Source organism: Lycium barbarum, chromosome 4 (assembly GCF_019175385.1).
Source record: "Lycium barbarum isolate Lr01 chromosome 4, ASM1917538v2, whole genome shotgun sequence".
Lineage (NCBI taxonomy): Eukaryota > Viridiplantae > Streptophyta > Magnoliopsida > Solanales > Solanaceae > Lycium > Lycium barbarum.
In genome coordinates, this window is record NC_083340.1 from 29,142,190 (window position 1) to 29,159,130 (window position 16,941).

At 34.8% G+C, this 16,941-nt stretch overlaps 1 protein-coding gene across 1 annotated transcript; it reads right to left on the minus strand.

The window, feature by feature from the left end:
- Window positions 1–14,838: 14,838 nt before the first annotated feature.
- Window positions 14,839–16,670, minus strand: LOC132635742 (EG45-like domain containing protein). Its single transcript, XM_060352245.1, has 4 exons — window positions 16,636–16,670; window positions 16,386–16,507; window positions 15,600–15,900; window positions 14,839–15,102 (listed from the first exon to the last, which is right to left on the minus strand). The coding sequence occupies exons 1-4, from the start codon at window positions 16,653–16,655 to the stop codon at window positions 15,096–15,098; spliced, it is 450 nt and encodes a 149-aa protein (XP_060208228.1). The 5' UTR covers window positions 16,656–16,670; the 3' UTR covers window positions 14,839–15,095.
- Between the last annotated feature and the right edge of the window lie 271 nt (window positions 16,671–16,941).

Consider the following 16,941-nt stretch of genomic DNA (forward strand, 5'->3'; position numbering starts at 1 on the left):
AACAATTGAAATAGCTAGTCTAACAATTAATAAATACTTAAGTCGCTAATCAAGCAATTAACAAATACTAAATAAACAAGGAATAAATAATTAACTAATTAATAATAGATAAACAAATTAAAAAAATAAAAAAATTAAAGGGGGCAGTCCGCACCCACTGGGCAGTCCCCGCGCCCACTGCCCAACAACGCGCAAAAGAAATGCGCAATCCACCACAGATCCGTCCTAAGGTAATAATATATTTAGCAATGTAATAAAAAATTCGTAGTAAAATACCTAGAATGAAGGTGTTTTTGAGTTTTCAAAATGAGTTCCGCATCGCTATATTCCAAAATCTAACCTTAGAAACTTTTTCCTACACTTCAATATACCAAGAATATTGAGTTTTGGATTGAAAAACAGCAACAAAATAACGTTTTCGGGGTTGGGGACCACCTGAAATGGTCGTTGATGGCGGGGGTGTGGTGGGGGTGAACGGTCGGGATCTGTGGTGGGGAAGGAGGGGTCGATTTTATGGTCCCCTCCCTTACGCACGAATTTCGTGCGTGAAAGGCCCAAAGTGCATTTTTGCAGTTTGGTCCTTTCACGCACGAAATTCGTGCGTGAAACCTATGAATGTGTTTTTTTTTTTGTACTAGTTTGATTCAACTTTTTTTTTGTGCTACTTAAGTCGCGGACTCCAAACAAAGCTCTTTCATCTCTCAATTGTTCAAGGACACATCACAAAGAAGAAGAGGAATAAGACAATGAATAGAATTCGAGCACTCATGAGCTCTCAATGAAAGCAAAGTCTTCGGACCCAATTCTTTCTTGACTAAAATTAAGTATTAGGCCTTAGCTGATGTGGGCTTGTTAACCGGTCAGAAGCCCAAGTTGACAAACTTTGGAAACAAGTAAATAGCATAGAGTACATGTATAAAATTTGTATAACATAGAATTCTCTTTGAATCTTTTATTTTGTCTTATACTTGTTTGTTACAAATTGATAGTGATAGGTAATAGGATTGATGACAAGTGTACATCTAGAATTAGTTTTTCCATTCCTTCTTCTTGTATAAATACAGTGTACAGTGCACAAATGGAATACGCAGAAAATTTCCATAATCTTAAGTATTTCTTTCTTTATTTTCCAAAAATGTTGGAATGAAGAAGATAAAGACCCCTAGTTACTTTACCAAGAACCAGTGGGCTCTTCATTGAAGGGCCCTGCAAAACAGCACCAAGAATGGAGAAAATTATAGTGGAGTTGAACTGTAAACATAATTTGTAAACAGATAATAAATTGTAATGAAAACAGGGAACCAAAAGAACATTGTGCAAGGTATATCCTGGTAAGATTGTGACTGATCCTGATTGAAAAACTAAAGCTCTAGTTGAATTAGGTAGGTTGACATATAAAGGTTTAGGAAGAACTTTAACATTGAACAGAAGACTTAAATCAGATGTCATATGTTCTGAGGCACTAGAATCCAAAATCCAAGATATAGATCTTAAAGAAACACTAAGAAAAGATCTAGGAAGAGAAGAGTGTGTGATACCAGCACAGTTGGCATTGACAATGCCCTCTAAATTTTGAGGAACTTCAGCTCCAATTTTCACATGTTGAAGTATCTGACAAAGACTAAGGTATTGGTCTTGTGTCATTGGCTTAGCACTAGACGATTGTCCACCTTCTTCTCATAGGTAAGCAACATTACTTCTTGCAGGACCTCCAAATTTCTTGGATCTGGTGAACTTCAAATCACTAGGAAACCCTATTAACCTGCAACAATTGTCAATAGTGTGATTGTGTTTCTTGAAATAAGTGCAAAATAAGTTATAAATTGTAGCAGTGTTCTTCTTTCCCTCAAGAAATTGCTTCTTTTCTAAGTTGATTTGTCTTCCATAGGGCTGTTTTGAAGAACTAGCACCATAATTTTGCCCTCCAAATGTTTGTTTAGAAGCATAAAATGCTTTTGCAGCAGGATGTTGAGTAATCTGAACCTCCCTTTATTTTTCATCTCTAATAAGAGGAGAATATGCATAGTTGACTGAAGGTAAAAGGGACAACAACAACAAATTTCTCCTTGCACCAGCATATAAATCATTCAATCCCATAAGGAACTGAGTAAGTCTAGCATCTTGCTCAGATTTGTGAGTTTTAGCCTTACCTACACAACTGCAATCACAGGTTCAAGATTGACAAGTATCAAGGTTGTCGAGCTCATCCCATAGCCTTTTGATTCTTTTGTAGTAAGCTACAATATCCCGATTTCCTTGTGCAAGCTCACTTATCTCCTTTTTGGTATAGCTGTGGCCTATTGCTCTGTCCCAACCTCTCTTCTAGCTCTTCCCAAATAGTTTTAACTGTTTTTTAGTAAAGGACACTTTCAGCTATTTCCTTTGAAAGAGAGTTCAATAGCCAAGAGATGACCATATCATTGCACCTGAAAAAGTCCTTGGCCGAAGAAGGGTTCCATCAGTGAAACCAATCTTATTCTTAGCTGACAAGGCTATGAGGATACCTCTTCTCCAACCTCCATAATCCTTACCATCAAAAGGAGTATTAACAAGGATCATGTCAGGTGAATCAGAGGGGTGTATGTAGAAAGGGTGAGTGGAATCAATGGTTCCATTTTCAGATAAAGTAACAGCAGTGTTATCAATTTAATTAGAAATAACACCATCAGAAAGTTTCAGTTGTTTGAGTGCTTTCAGTAATGGGATCTACCATTTTAACAGTGAAGGATCACACAAGAAGAAAAGCAGAACCAAAAAATAAAAGGAAAAGGATTGTATCCTTATTGCGTTGATACCATATTGGAAAATAGAGAAAGAAATACTTAAGATTATGGAAATTTTTTGTGTATTCCATTTGTGCACTGTACACTATTTATACAAGAAGGAATGGAAAAATTAATCCTAGATGTACACTTGTCATCAATCCTATTACCTATCACTATCAATTAGTTACAAACTAGTATAAGGCAAAGAAAATAATCAAAGAGGATTATATGTTATACAAATTTTATACACGTACTCTATCCTATTTACTAGTTTCCAAAGTTTGTCAACTTGGGCTTTTGACCAATTGACAAGCCCACATCAGCTAAGTCCCAATACTTAATTTTAGTCAAGAAAGAATTGGGCCCGAAGACTTTGCTTTCATTGAGAGCTCATCAGTGCTCGAATTCAATTCATTGTCTTCTTCCTCTTCTTCTTTGTGGTGTGAGCTTGAACAATTGAGAGATGAAAGAGGTTTGATGGAGACGGATGATTCAGATGTTCCAACATTTACGAGTACATATTTTACTAGATGGCTTGGATAATGATTTTACATAATTTTCTAGCTGGCTTGGATAGTGATTTTGAACAAGTTAGTGGAGAGATTTTTCGTTAGAAAATTTTGGTGACTCGAAATCGGCCAAAACCAACCAAAGGTGCCGAAAATCAGCGTTCAAGTGATCAGATTGGGCATACGTAGTCCAGCACCTCGAAAAAGTATCCAAGATTACTCCAATTGGAACTGTTGCTGAGACAAATACCGATAACAATGGCACTAAAAGGATCATATGGTAGCAACTCCAAACACTTGCAATAAGGCTTCAAATATTTCGACAATTCATTTCTAATAGTACATTAATACTTGATTATGGTGCTACAAATCATATGAAATTTGATTATATATCCTCCAATAGAAAAGCATTTCTACTCCTAACAGTACGAATCTACAATTATAAAACATGTCTGGACGTTTTGTTTGTTCCACTATTAAGCTATAACCCTTTATTCGTTTTTCCTAGAGTCTTAACACACAGTCTTATCTTGTGTGTTGTTCTTTTTCCCAACTTTTGTGCTTTCAAGGACATTCAAACAAAACAAATATTGATTGGTATAAGGTGAGGAAAATTATATTACTTGAATTTGACGTCAAAAGATTTTGACTACTTACGTAAAGCCTAATATTGAGAAATTGTCACGCCCCAATGACATTTTACAGTGATCATGTTTTTCCGCCCCTTCAACCTACTGCCCCACACCCTCTCTGTCTGATCCCTTGCCCCACCTTTATCTATTATACATAAACGTTCTTAGGACAATATTCGATTTTACTTATCAAATATTAGAAAACTAATAAAAATATTACTTGTGTCGCCCAAAAATATTTTTCTCCTTATAAAAATATTGTTAGTCTCTTTAACAATTCAAAGTAGCCGCCAGATCTAAAGTGGCTGATTAATCTTCCTGGCTCGCTGCTCTCTATTTTGATTCAGACTATTCATCAAGTTGCTCTCCTATGTGAATGGAATTGCACAAATTGGTGTTTCGTTAAGGCTGCTAGCTAACGTTATGCGTAGCTTAGGAAGCCAAACGTAATTTGCAGATTCAAATATTTGAAACTACAGAACCATAATTCAACATAATTAGCAAATGTTTTCAAATGAAACACAACAATCTTTTTCATATATATTGAGGGAGTATTATTTCTCTCAAACACGTTCCCGTCGACTATTATTAGGTGTACCAAAGTGATTAAGTGACGACTTGCCTTGTTCTCCATCAATGCACGTTTACCTTTATATTTTAGTTCTCTATCAATGCATGTTTACGTTTATATTTTAATGTATTTCAACATTTATTTAACTTCATAAAATGATGATTCAGCGTTCAAATTAGTTCGAACTTAACTTTATCAAATAAATCAAATCAGTTTCTTTTGACTTCCGACACGTTGAGTCATTGACTAACATTCTTAAGGAGTACACTCCAGGGACGTAGTATAAAAAGTAGGGAAAAGGATCAAATATACCCCTTTATTTTAGTTTATTGACTAACTTTACCCTCCATTAGTTAAAGTAGTCAAATATACTCCTCCCGTGACAAGTTGGGGCCAAATATACCCTTACTGTTGGCAAAGTTTCAAAAATACCCTGATTTCTAATATTTTCCCACATAAGCAAGTCTAGTCATTAGAATTGGGTGACATGGACGTCAAATGACATTTAACTTATTCTATGTAGTGCCTACGTGGCAATATTTTAAAAACAATCTAGAAAAATAATTTTTTTAAAACAAATCTGAAAAAAATGGCTTTTATTAAAAATCTGAAACTTTCTTGTTTTAATAAAACCCGTTATTTTAAAATATATTCCCGAAAATTGGATATTTTAGTTAAAAATCTGAAGAATATATTTTTTTTAAATCTGGAAAACTGTAAAGTATTTTTTTTTTAAAAAGTGTCTTAATTTTTTTTAAATCTGGATTAATTTAAAAAAATCTGAAAAATTAATATTAAAAAAATTCATTTTCCAGATTTTTTAATAAAAAAAATTCACTTTTCCAGAATTTTTTTTATTTTAAGAAGAGGGTTTTATAAAATAAAAAAAATCATATTTTTAATAAAAGCCATTTTTTAACAGATTTGTTTTTAGAAAAATCAATTTTTCAGATTGTTCTTAAATAACATTACCACGTAGGCACCACATTTAATAAGTTAAATGTCATGTGGCGTCCATGTCACCCAATTCCAATTACTAGACTTGTTTATGTGAAAATATATTTAGAAATGAGGGGTATTTTTGAAACTTTGCGAACAATAGGGGTATATTTGGCCCCAACTTGTAATGGGAGGTGTATATTTGACTACTTTGGCTAACGGAGGACAAAGTTAGCTAATAAACTAAAGTAGAGGGGTATATTTGACCCTTAAAACTAAAGTGCTTTAAAACTTGAGCGCCTTTCTTGTAAATCGATACATTGATGCACAACTAGGCGTAGAGCTACAAGTACATTAGTCATAACAATCCGTAATATGTAAACCAATTCTATTTCTTAACCTCTTCTTTTCATCAATACAAGCTTCAAGATAGCTATTAAATTATTCATGCTAACTAGATACATAATGAAATCAGTGTTTCATAAATCAAACTCAAGGTAATCTGTTTGTGCATGATATTAATCAAGGTATTGCGATTTCTACATTAGTTATTCTTCTTTGCACTGGAAAGTTGCTCCATCTATAATCTACATAAAAGTAGCCGATGGCTAATCAATGTACATTCAATTTACTGACTTTTTTTTTTTTTTTTTTTTTTTTTTTCACATGGGGTAGGGGAAGGGGAAACGGGAGGGAATTACAATGTGGGGATTCAAACACTTACTAACAAGATGAAAATTCAGGTAGCCAACTAATTGAGCTACTAAGTCCCTACCAATTTACTGACTGACCATCACGATGACCCGGAAATATCTACTACATATTATTTGCAAATAATGAAAAATTATTTACAAATCTCTGCATTTCTTTTTTGTTTTGTTTATCAATTCAGCTTCAACTTTTAAAACTAGTTGAGGAGTATTTGAAGTGAAATAATAATTAATTTTATTCATGAAACTTTAACTTTATCTCCAAGTGAATTTCATGTCCAAATACATTTTCTTCTTCCAAATATTCTTTTTCAGCTTCAACCACTTATGTAAAAATGGCGCCTCAAGAAAATATTCGTTCCTCCACACCCCCCCCCCCGGGGCAGTGATCCGGAACCAAAATGACCCCAAAAAAATATTTTGAACCAAAATACCCCAATAAAAAAAAATGTTACAAAAGTACCTTTAGCGCAGTAAAATACTGCGCTAAAGCACTTAACCATAACGGCCCCATTAAGTGCTTTAGGGCAGTATTTTATTGCGCTAAAGGAATTTTCTCTCACCTATAGTGCAGTAAAATATTGCGCTATAGGACACCACCATTTTCCAAAAACAACCTCTTATTACATTTTCACTCCTTTTTACGTAGTTTAGCCGTATATTAATCATGCTTTGAAACTCCGGAACTTTAATATTTTATATAGAACCCTACTTATATTTGTACAATTAATAAGATAGGCTCAATACATCAAGAATACGCAAAACTTTGGATTGTCGTTTTAGTGGTTGAAAAGTGCTTGAAGTCCTTTTTTGTTTGAAGACTTGTAGTCATTAGCTTTACGTTATTTATCTTTTAGGGTTTCGTCTTATTTTTAAATTAATGCTTAACTTTATTTCGAATGTGTCACGTTTTTATTTATTATCAATTTAGGATGTGAAACTATAAACAATAATAAAGACTGAGATAATATTTATAAATATGCAAAAAATATATAATATTTACGACAAATTATACAACACTAATGTATATACACTATCGAGGATTGGTCCCACATGTAGTATGCCGGAGACTATCCCTAGGCCTAAGGCTCATACCATCCCCACCGCCCTCGCCATCGTCTCCATCGCCCTTTTTCCTCTTAATAACCGGGCGCTCCTAGTCATGATCATCTCCTCTTCCCCTGGCCCGTGCCCCCTTGACTAGAATGTGCTTCTTTTTGGGATCTGGTCCCGCTAGCACGGGCAGAACCTCATCATGCCCTAGGTCTGGAAACTCAGACTCTTCCTCGTCGGGAGTCGCCATCGCAGGTGCCGAAGGATGAACCTGAAAAATATATAAATATTAGTACCATTTCTTATTTATATTGAATTCATTAACGTTTGTTGAATAATCAAACCTGTGTGTCAACGGGCGCCTGAGTAGGCTCCTGAGATGGGTCTGTAGGCTCCTGAGATGGGTCTGGTGGTGAATATGAGGTAGTCTCCTGGAAGTAACATACATATTTAAAATAAATACTTTAACGAAATAATAAAATAATAAGTAGCATACATATTTAAAATAAGTACTTTAAATAATCAAATATGTATATTAAATATTGACCTTATATTGAATAAAATAAATTTTAATAAAAAACTTACCTATGGTTCGACAGTCACATGGGAAGACACCGCTGGCTCGACAAACCCATGAGAAAACGCCTGAGTGGGTGGCTCTGGTGGACCCGCTGGCGCTGAATCCTAAAATATAAAATATTACTAAATAATGAGTAACATATATATTTAAAATAAATAATTTAAATGAACAAAAAAGTATTTTAAATACTAACCGGGATCAAAAACTCATCGAAGTCAAGAATCCTGGCTCCCTCTAAATTCCTCACAGGCCACTCATCAGCTAATGAAGCGCGTAACGCCTCCCAATCAACATTATCACGCTCCTCTATGTATGCATTCTGGCTCGGCTGTGATGAAGACCCAGGTATCTCAGCAAGTAAGAGCGTCGGTGTAAATGTAGGTGAGTCCCCAGGTGAGCTGCCACCGGCCTGGAACGACTGCGGATGGACTAGACCGGGAACGCCCTCTGGAATGGGATTGGCCTCATCTGCCTCATCTACCAGATGGTGTCCTCCACCACCAGGTCCTCTAGCAGCTGCACCGCGTCCTCTATGCACACCGCGTCCTCTGCTAGTATGGCCTCCTCCTCTGGGAGCACCCGGTCCTCCTCCTGGCGCTGCCTGATACTCAACCTCCGGAACAGGCTCCTCCATGCGCCTAATCTCTCCTGCCTGCCAAATACTATCCTCGGATATCCGTACCATCTCCGACACAAGCCAAGCAAGCCCAGGGTAAGGCATATGCTCTAACCCCAAGATGCGTAAACGTTGTACGGCCACCAGCTGCATTTTTGTTCAATAGTAAAATATGTATGTATATATATATATATATATATATATATATATATATATATATATATATATATATATGTATATGTATATTTTAAAACGTAACAATTAATGCAATTAAATGAATCTAAATATGATAAACTTACCAATGCCTCGTACTGCCCGGGGAGTGTTGAGTATCCTACATCCCTAGGGGGACGCAAAGCTGGGTTGCCGATCAATCAGTGTGTGATCTAATGATACCAGCGCATGTAATCCTCAATGGGAGTCAAATGGCCGACCACCGCTAAAGTGCCCAACCTGTTCTTCCAACGGTGGAGCTGGACATCCATGAAAGCCAGAAAATCATCATCAACGGCAGCCCGATCGTCCCGCTGGTAGTGTCGGAGCTCATGACGGACGTCAGGGGCTATACTCTGTGTATCCCCAAACTATCGTAAGACACGCTCGGGCATGTGGTCCTCTACGATGTCCAGGTGTATGAATGGACACTGCGACCTCCAAACCCCCTGATCTGCCCTGCAAAATGCCGGCAAACCATCTAATAGAGCAGCATACGACATCCATATAAATAGCTGCATAACATATAAATACAAATTAGTGATCACCAAGTAGAAAAGACATTTAATTAAATTAATAATGTAAAGTTAAATAGTTTTACCGCATCGTTCGTCATGTGATCAAGCTGGTCCCGAAATGGAAGAATACTGTGGTGTGTATCCACATCCCGTTCAAAACCCGCTGTCCACCTCCTCACATAAGGCATGTCAATCTCGAGGTGATGCCTAGGTACGGGCTGAAAAGACAGCATCCTCTCCCACGCCCATAACTGTAAGCGATATTAGAAAATACGATTTTTAAGTCGTCGTTTTAAGAGGTTTGTCTATATTAAAGGAACGCACACTTAAAATATTACCTGGAGAAGAGCAAAAAATCCACACACGTCTCTGACAACACCAATAGACGCTTGGCACAGGCATCTGTAAAGATACGCCAAAACAGCACCGCCCCAGCTGTAGTCTCCCAAGCTGTCCAGATGCTCCAAGAAAACCAAATAACGTAAACTGACAAAGGCACTCGATGAGTTCGGGAACAAGATGCCCCCGAATATAATAAGCAGGTACAAACTGGCATGACAATCAACATCGTCCTGCGGGGTGTCGTCCACAACCGGATCCAGACCCTCCAAATAAGTGCAGAGTGCACTAAGCTGAACTCGACTCTGTCCTGCTATCTGGGCCACGACATTAGGCACAAAGTGGGTGAGCCTAGTCAACTCTGTCGCCCACGTCTGACCAGGAGGAGGCTCGTACCGAGTGTATAATGGCTCTCCATCTACCCGCAATCCAAAGAGGACCTTCACATCCTGAAGTGTAATCGTGGCCTCACCAGTACGAAGATGGAAGGTATGTGTCTTTGGCCTTCACCGCTCAACCATGGCTGTGATGAGCACCCAATCATGCTGTACCCGACCAACGGACACGCAACGGTAGATGCCGCCCCGAAACAATATCTCCAAGACACGAGGGTGTGGGGGGTGCTCGCGTAAAAGAGTCGACGCTCTCTGCAGCCTACGGGGATGGAGCCTAGTAGATATCCCTATAGTACCGGCCCATAATAACTCTGACCTATGATTGCCTTGCAAAGACAACACTGATCTATCAGCGGGCCCCGGGTGAACAGCGGCCCCCGAGTGATCATCGGGCCCCGGGTGATCATTGGGCCCAGGGGAAACATTCGGATCCATGAAACAGTCCGGTCTGTACAAACTAAATTAGTCATTATTCTTGAAATGAAAAATAAATTATATTAACTAATTAATAATTTGTAGGGAATATGTGAATTATGTAGTATTATATCTTGTAAATAATTAACATGGGATATGCAGTAAATTTAATATGTGATAGTAAGGACACATATGTGATGGCAAAAACTTTTAAGTTAATTACTTTTGAATTATGTGATGGCAAAGACTTTTAAGTTAATTAGTTTGGGAATCGAAATTCAGCAGTAATATTTGTTTAGAAATCTATTTTGAATATGTGATATATTTTTAGTTGACCAAATAGCCAACACAACTACGATAAAATTAGACTAAAAGAGTATATTCGTCGACCACATATTTTCCTACAAACTTTACATTTTTTCGTTAACTTATGTATTTATGAAAAGAAGAACTTTAACTATTCTTTTTCAGATAATTTTTTTTTATTTAACATATATATTCATGCTTTTAAAATAATATAGATTAACAATTCATAATCATTTACAACTTGTTTGGATGGTTGTTACCTATTGTATTATATTATGTTGTTAGTTTAAATACAATGTTTGCTTTGATTGTTACTTTAATTTTATTATTATGTAACGACGAAAGGTCCTATTTTATGTAACCACTGATTTGATCCTATACAGCACAACACAATACGATACATTATGAAACAATACATAACAATCATCCAAACAAAGTGTTAACAAAATAATAATTCATTACCAATCAACTTCTTTCAATTCATAAACAATATTTAACAACTAATTAATTCATAATCAATATTTAACAAATAATCAATTAACAAAATAATAATTCATTAACAATTCATAAACAATTAACAAATTAACAACTCATAAACATATAACAAATTAACAATTCATAAACATTTAACAAATTAACAATTCATAAACATTTAACAAATAATGAATTAAAAAAAAAAAAAAAAACGGAACAGTGGCAAAAGCCACTGCCCAGTCCGAACAAGTTTTTTTTTTTTTTTTTGGAAAATAGCGAGGATTAAATGTTAATCATGCTTAGAATATAATGTATATAACAAAATAATAACGAAAGTTCATAGTAGAAAACCTTAATCGAAGATTTTTTGTAGAGTTATTTTAATCAAGTTGTACGCTGCTTTTTCCCAAAATTCGAACTTAGAATCTTGCTTCTTGACTTGAATATACTGAGAATCTAAACATTCCCGACGAAATTTAATAGAAAACGACGTTTTTGGATGTGGGGACCACCTCAGTTTCGCCTCCAATGGCGTTTTTCATTTTTTTTTTTTTTGCCACTGGATGGACCAGTGGTGGAACCCGATGGGATTTATGTTGGGTCATATAGCGCAGTATTTTACTGCGCTATAGGTGAGAGAAAAATTCCTTTAAAGGTACTTTTGTAATATTTTTTTTTTGTTGGGATATTTTGGTTCAAAATGTTTTTTTTGGGGTTATTTTGGTTCCGGACTCGTGATGGAGAGTTCCTATCTGTCAATATTGAAAGAAAATCCAAACAGAAAAAAAAAGATGAAAAAGAATTAACCCATTGTTGCATAACTTCAAATATCAAATTTATGATATGTTGCTCAATATTTAAAGTCCAACATCTTCTTATAGGGTTATATGTATACGATTTTGCCAAGCGGTTAGCATTATATTGGATCTATCTTTTGTTTTCCTTAATACCCTTTTAAATACATTCCCATCTTTTTAATAGTAAGGAGTTTTTTGAGACAATACTATGGTCAGGTATGAGACATCACCTGCTTCAGTTATCCATTAATCACTTGTTATTTTCATGAAGAGAAAATATGATCTAAAAAGACCAGATGAAGAGGAGGGTACTTGATATTAGTTCCAAAGAGCTAGTAGTGTCATGAGGTGAGAAAAAGGATTCAGCAAAATGTAGTATGGGAGGATTAAGCCTACTGTAACTTAAGTTTTTGCCGTAGAAATACTTTAGTTTTTGCTGTTATTGAATAATGTTGAGCTGACTGCAACGTATTACTCCTCTGTCTCAATTTACGTCATACACTTTCCTTTTTAGTTGTCTCACCCTTATTTGTATATTTTTAAATAATTTAATTTAAAACTTTCCCTTTTAGTACATTTAATGAAATGATTTACAGCCACACAAATATCTATAGCTTGTTTTAGATCACAAGTTTCAAAAGTTTTCATTTCTTTCTTAAACTTCGTGCCTAGTCAAAGTATGTGCTTGTTTGAATGACTTATTTTAGGTGCTTTTAAGCCAAAATAGCTTTTAAGCACTTTTGTAGTGTTTGAGTAAAATAAAGAAATGTTTTTAAGCACTTGTTTTTAAGACAAATATAAGCAATTATAAGTCAAAAGTCATAAGCCCATCTAAACGAGCTCTATATCGCATAAATTGAGACGGAAGGAGTATAAAAAAGCCGACAAAATCGAAATAACGGATAAAACTTGAAGTGATAAAAAATCAATTTAATTAGTTTGATTTTATTTTTAAAACATAAATATCAATCCAAACCGACGGTGAACACCCTTATGGCTCCACCCTTCAACTCACAACCCACATCCCACATCCTACCCTACCTCTGATCCCACGCCCCTGTCCCCATTCACCCCACTCATCATAATTCATCAATTTGTGTTAGCTTAAATTACATATAATGTTTTTAGGATAATATTTTACGTTATTTATCAAACACTAAAATATAAATAAAAAAATTACCTGTTTTTCAAGAAAAAAAAAATCATTCAAGCATTTTCCTTTGTACCAAACACACTATCGTCTCTTTAATGTTCAAACTAGCGGGCCATATCGAGATGGCTGGTTGATCTTCCTGGATCGATGTTCTCTGTTTTAATTTAAATTATTCATCACGTTGCTCTCTGATTTGGATCAGATTGCACAAATTGGTGGGCGTTAAGGCTGCTATCTAATGTTATCCATAGTTTAGGAAGTCAAACAGAATTTACTGATTTAAATATTTGAAATTATAGAACCATAATTCAGCCTAATTAGCGAATGGAGGTGTGACTGAACCGACAACTTGCCTTGTCTCTATCAGTGCACGTTTACCTTTAAATTCTAACTAGTCGCATTTGGCCCGTGTTAAATCCGGATCCAAACTATATTAAAATTTTAAAATAAGGATAACATTTAAAATTAAATAATTAAAATTCTTGAAACGGCGAAAGGAATTGAAAAGGTAATGAAGTAATTTATTTTTCTTACTCTAATCTTTCCTTGTCCTTAAAAAGTGCACGTTAATAAATGATGTATTTTTTTTTTCTTAATTTAATTTATTTTTTAAAGAAATCTATATTGTAATTTCTTAAACGATGTAGTTTCAGTATACGTTTAACTAACCACGTGTCCTAAATTATACAAAACGTTGATTATTTAATCTTTCGTAAAAATCCAATATTCAAAAATGTGAAATGATCACTCTCATTTTGAATTATTTAATTATTATAATTCGGAGAACTTTTTTTTTTAAAAAAAAATTCACCCCTCCCCCAGGAGCTCCTCTTCTTTTAGTCCCTTGGTGACTCGAACCCACAACTTTCGGGTTGGAGGTGGGTGCTTCCATATGAGCAAACCCCTCTTGCTATTATTCAGAGGGCTTAACTGTATTTTTTTACTTACTGTTTCAAACATTTTTAGTTATATATGAAAAATAATTTTTAATTTTATAATTAAGTATTTAGGTAGAAAGGGAATGTCACAAAAACTTGTTTACTTGGCTATAATAAATTTCATAGGAAAAAAGATACTTTGAAACAAATTTAATAATCATTTTCACATAAAAGAAAGATAATAATTTTTTAATTAATTTTAAATTTGATTGAATAAATAGATCTTTTGCGGTGTCACTATCACTCCAATCCACATCATCACTCCTTGTAGCGTTTAAGAAACCCATAAAGTTATTCAAATTTACCAAAACGGATGAAAACTTATAAAGTAATTAAAGCTTCAATTAGGGATAAAATGGACAAAAAATTTCATGTGAGGAGTACAAAATTTTGAGATCCTCTCTTATATATAATGTATTGTCAAACATTTTCTTGACTTCATAAAATGATGATTCAATGTTCAAATTAGTTCAAACTTAATTTAATTAAATATATCAAATCAACTTTTTAACCTTCCAAGTTCGAACACATTGACTGGCATTCTTAAGGAGTACACTCCGAGCACATATTATAAAAAGTAAAACTAGAGCTTTCTTGATTGATAGTATATATATTGGTGCAACAACCGGATGTTGGTGCAACAACCTATTCTAGTTATTAACCTTGTCTTCTCATCAAGACAAGCTTCAAGATAGCTATTAAACTATTCATGCTAACTAGATACATAATAAAAATTCATAAATCAAACTCAAGGTAATCCGTTTGTGCATGACATTAATCAAGGCATTGCGATTTCTACATAACCTGCGATTAGTTAATCTTCTTTGCTCTGAAGAGTTACTCCGTAGCTATAATCAACATAAAAGTAGTCGATGGCTAATCAATGTACATTCGATTCACTAATTAACCATCATGATAACCTGGAAAACATATACATATTATTTGCAAATAATGAAATACTAATTACATATCTCTGCATTTTTTTTAATCAATTCAGCTTCAACTTCTTAAAAACTAATTCAGAAAATTTCAACTTTTCTCCAAGTAAAATTCATGTCCAAATAAAATTTTGTCTTCCAAATGCTCTTTTTCAACTATAAATACTCATCTTTTTTCAACTTCAACATAGTATTTGTCCAAACGGCGCCTCAAGAAAATACTCGATTTTTCCTTCTAGACCCTGCAGTAACAAAGAGTTCATTTCAGTCATGTTAAAAGAAAATCCAAACAGGTAAAAAGATGAAAAAAAGTAACCCAATGTTGCGTAACTTCAGAACACAAATTTATGAAATGTTGCTCAAAATTTGAAGTGCAACATCGGTCAGCCTTATCCATTCTTTAATTTTTTCTTAAATGCCCTTTTAAACTCATTCCCAACTTTTCAATAGTAGGGACCTTTTGTCATTCCACTCTATTATTTCCTCGTTGACGGGTCAATATTATCTACAACTTACATGAAAAAATTGAGTGGAAGCAGAAGTGCCACTTTGTATGTTTAGCCTATAGGTGTTAGGTTCGACGTATCAATCACTTATCTTTTTCTTTATCTCTTTGCAATAATTGTAATAATTATTTTTTACTACACATAGTAAGTTACTTTGTAGGAAAAATTAAAAGTTGAATGATCATTTGAGAAATTAACTCGAATAAAGTGAAATAGCGGAAGCTATTGCTTACTGTCGAAAATCGATGTTAAGAGAAGGGGCATTTGAATCAGCAATAGCAGCAAGAGCAGCATTTGAAAGGACCATGGTAGTTCCTTGTCTTGTTGGTGTAGAACTTAGATTCTGTGCTCGGTCAACTATTTTTATCTGAATAGTCTCTCCTGATTTACAAGCTTTGGGCAAAACAGAGCTAATGCAACTTATCAAATACTGTCTTCCACAGGCAGCTCCATCATCCCAAATCCCTTCACCAGCTGCTGCAAAGAAGTTGCTTGATGGAAACTGTGTTGATTCACTCCCAAAACATGCACTGGCTGTTTAGTAGAATGAAAAAAAAGAAAAAAGGGAGATCATTCAAAATGAAATATAAGCTTCGTGGTGGAGTGTCCTTCGTTCTTGACTGAGGTTTTAAGTTCGAGCCCTACTATATTACGGAGTCTCTTTTTTTAGAGAAGGAGTGGTAAGTACTCATTCATTCTTAATCAGAGGTCTCAGGTTCGAACCCTCAATATAGGACTCCAGCTCGAATCCAAATTTAATTAAGCCCCAATACAAATACTCAATACAAGTATCAGATATCCGGTGGAAAGTCTAGTTCATTAAGTTCCTGCTATACGCAGGATCTAACTGTTTTCACAACTTAAACCCATGACCAAGCCTCCTAGTCACATGATGATAACTCTTACTGTTACGTCAAAGAGTATTTTATTTCGGAATGAAATATAAGCTATGACAGGCAAAAGAGAATTTAGCTAATTATTTGAAAGGATTTTTTTTTTCCGTAGGAAAATTAACTTACGCGTGTATGGTGGCCAGTATTGGCTTGCTGTTCCTAAATCAGCTTGAGATGCATAAAAGATTTGACAGAATATTAGGAAGGAGGACAGCCATCGTAGAAGAAGGGGCAAAGTGCTTGACATCCTGAATGATCAACAATATTAAGGTTATTATTTCTAGTCTTCACTTCTATATAGGGGGAAAAAGAGAATAAAAACCGTAGAAATGAGTCTTTCACGAAACTGCACGCCAAAAAAAGGAGTGGGCATTACCGTAGAGTTTCTCGAATCATTAGTCAAGTCAAAGATATTTGGTCTGACTACTTTTGATTGGAGGAAGCTTCTGTCTTCTCATTTATTTCTCAACTGTCTACTGCTCTCTCCTAATAAAAAAGAATACTTCTTAGTCTTTTTTTCTTAAATCGAAAAGAGTATTCACTGATCAAATTAAGAAAAAATAAATTTTAATTTTTAGATTTGCTGCTATTAAATGTTATTTGATCAAATTTTAATATCTATTTAATTAGAGATAATTTAGTTAAATTATCTATTTTTATTTAAAAATTAGCATTTTTTAAA

Excerpts from the sequence above, each read along its gene's own strand:
- LOC132635742 (XM_060352245.1), bottom strand. The coding sequence starts at position 16,655 with ATGATTCGAGAAACTCTACG. Across the intron at positions 16,508-16,635 it reads ATGATTCGAGAAACTCTACG|GATGTCAAGCACTTTGCCCC; the intron begins GTAATGCCCACT and ends TTGATCATTCAG. Across the intron at positions 15,901-16,385 it reads ATACTGGCCACCATACACGC|CCAGTGCATGTTTTGGGAGT; the intron begins GTAAGTTAATTT and ends TCTACTAAACAG.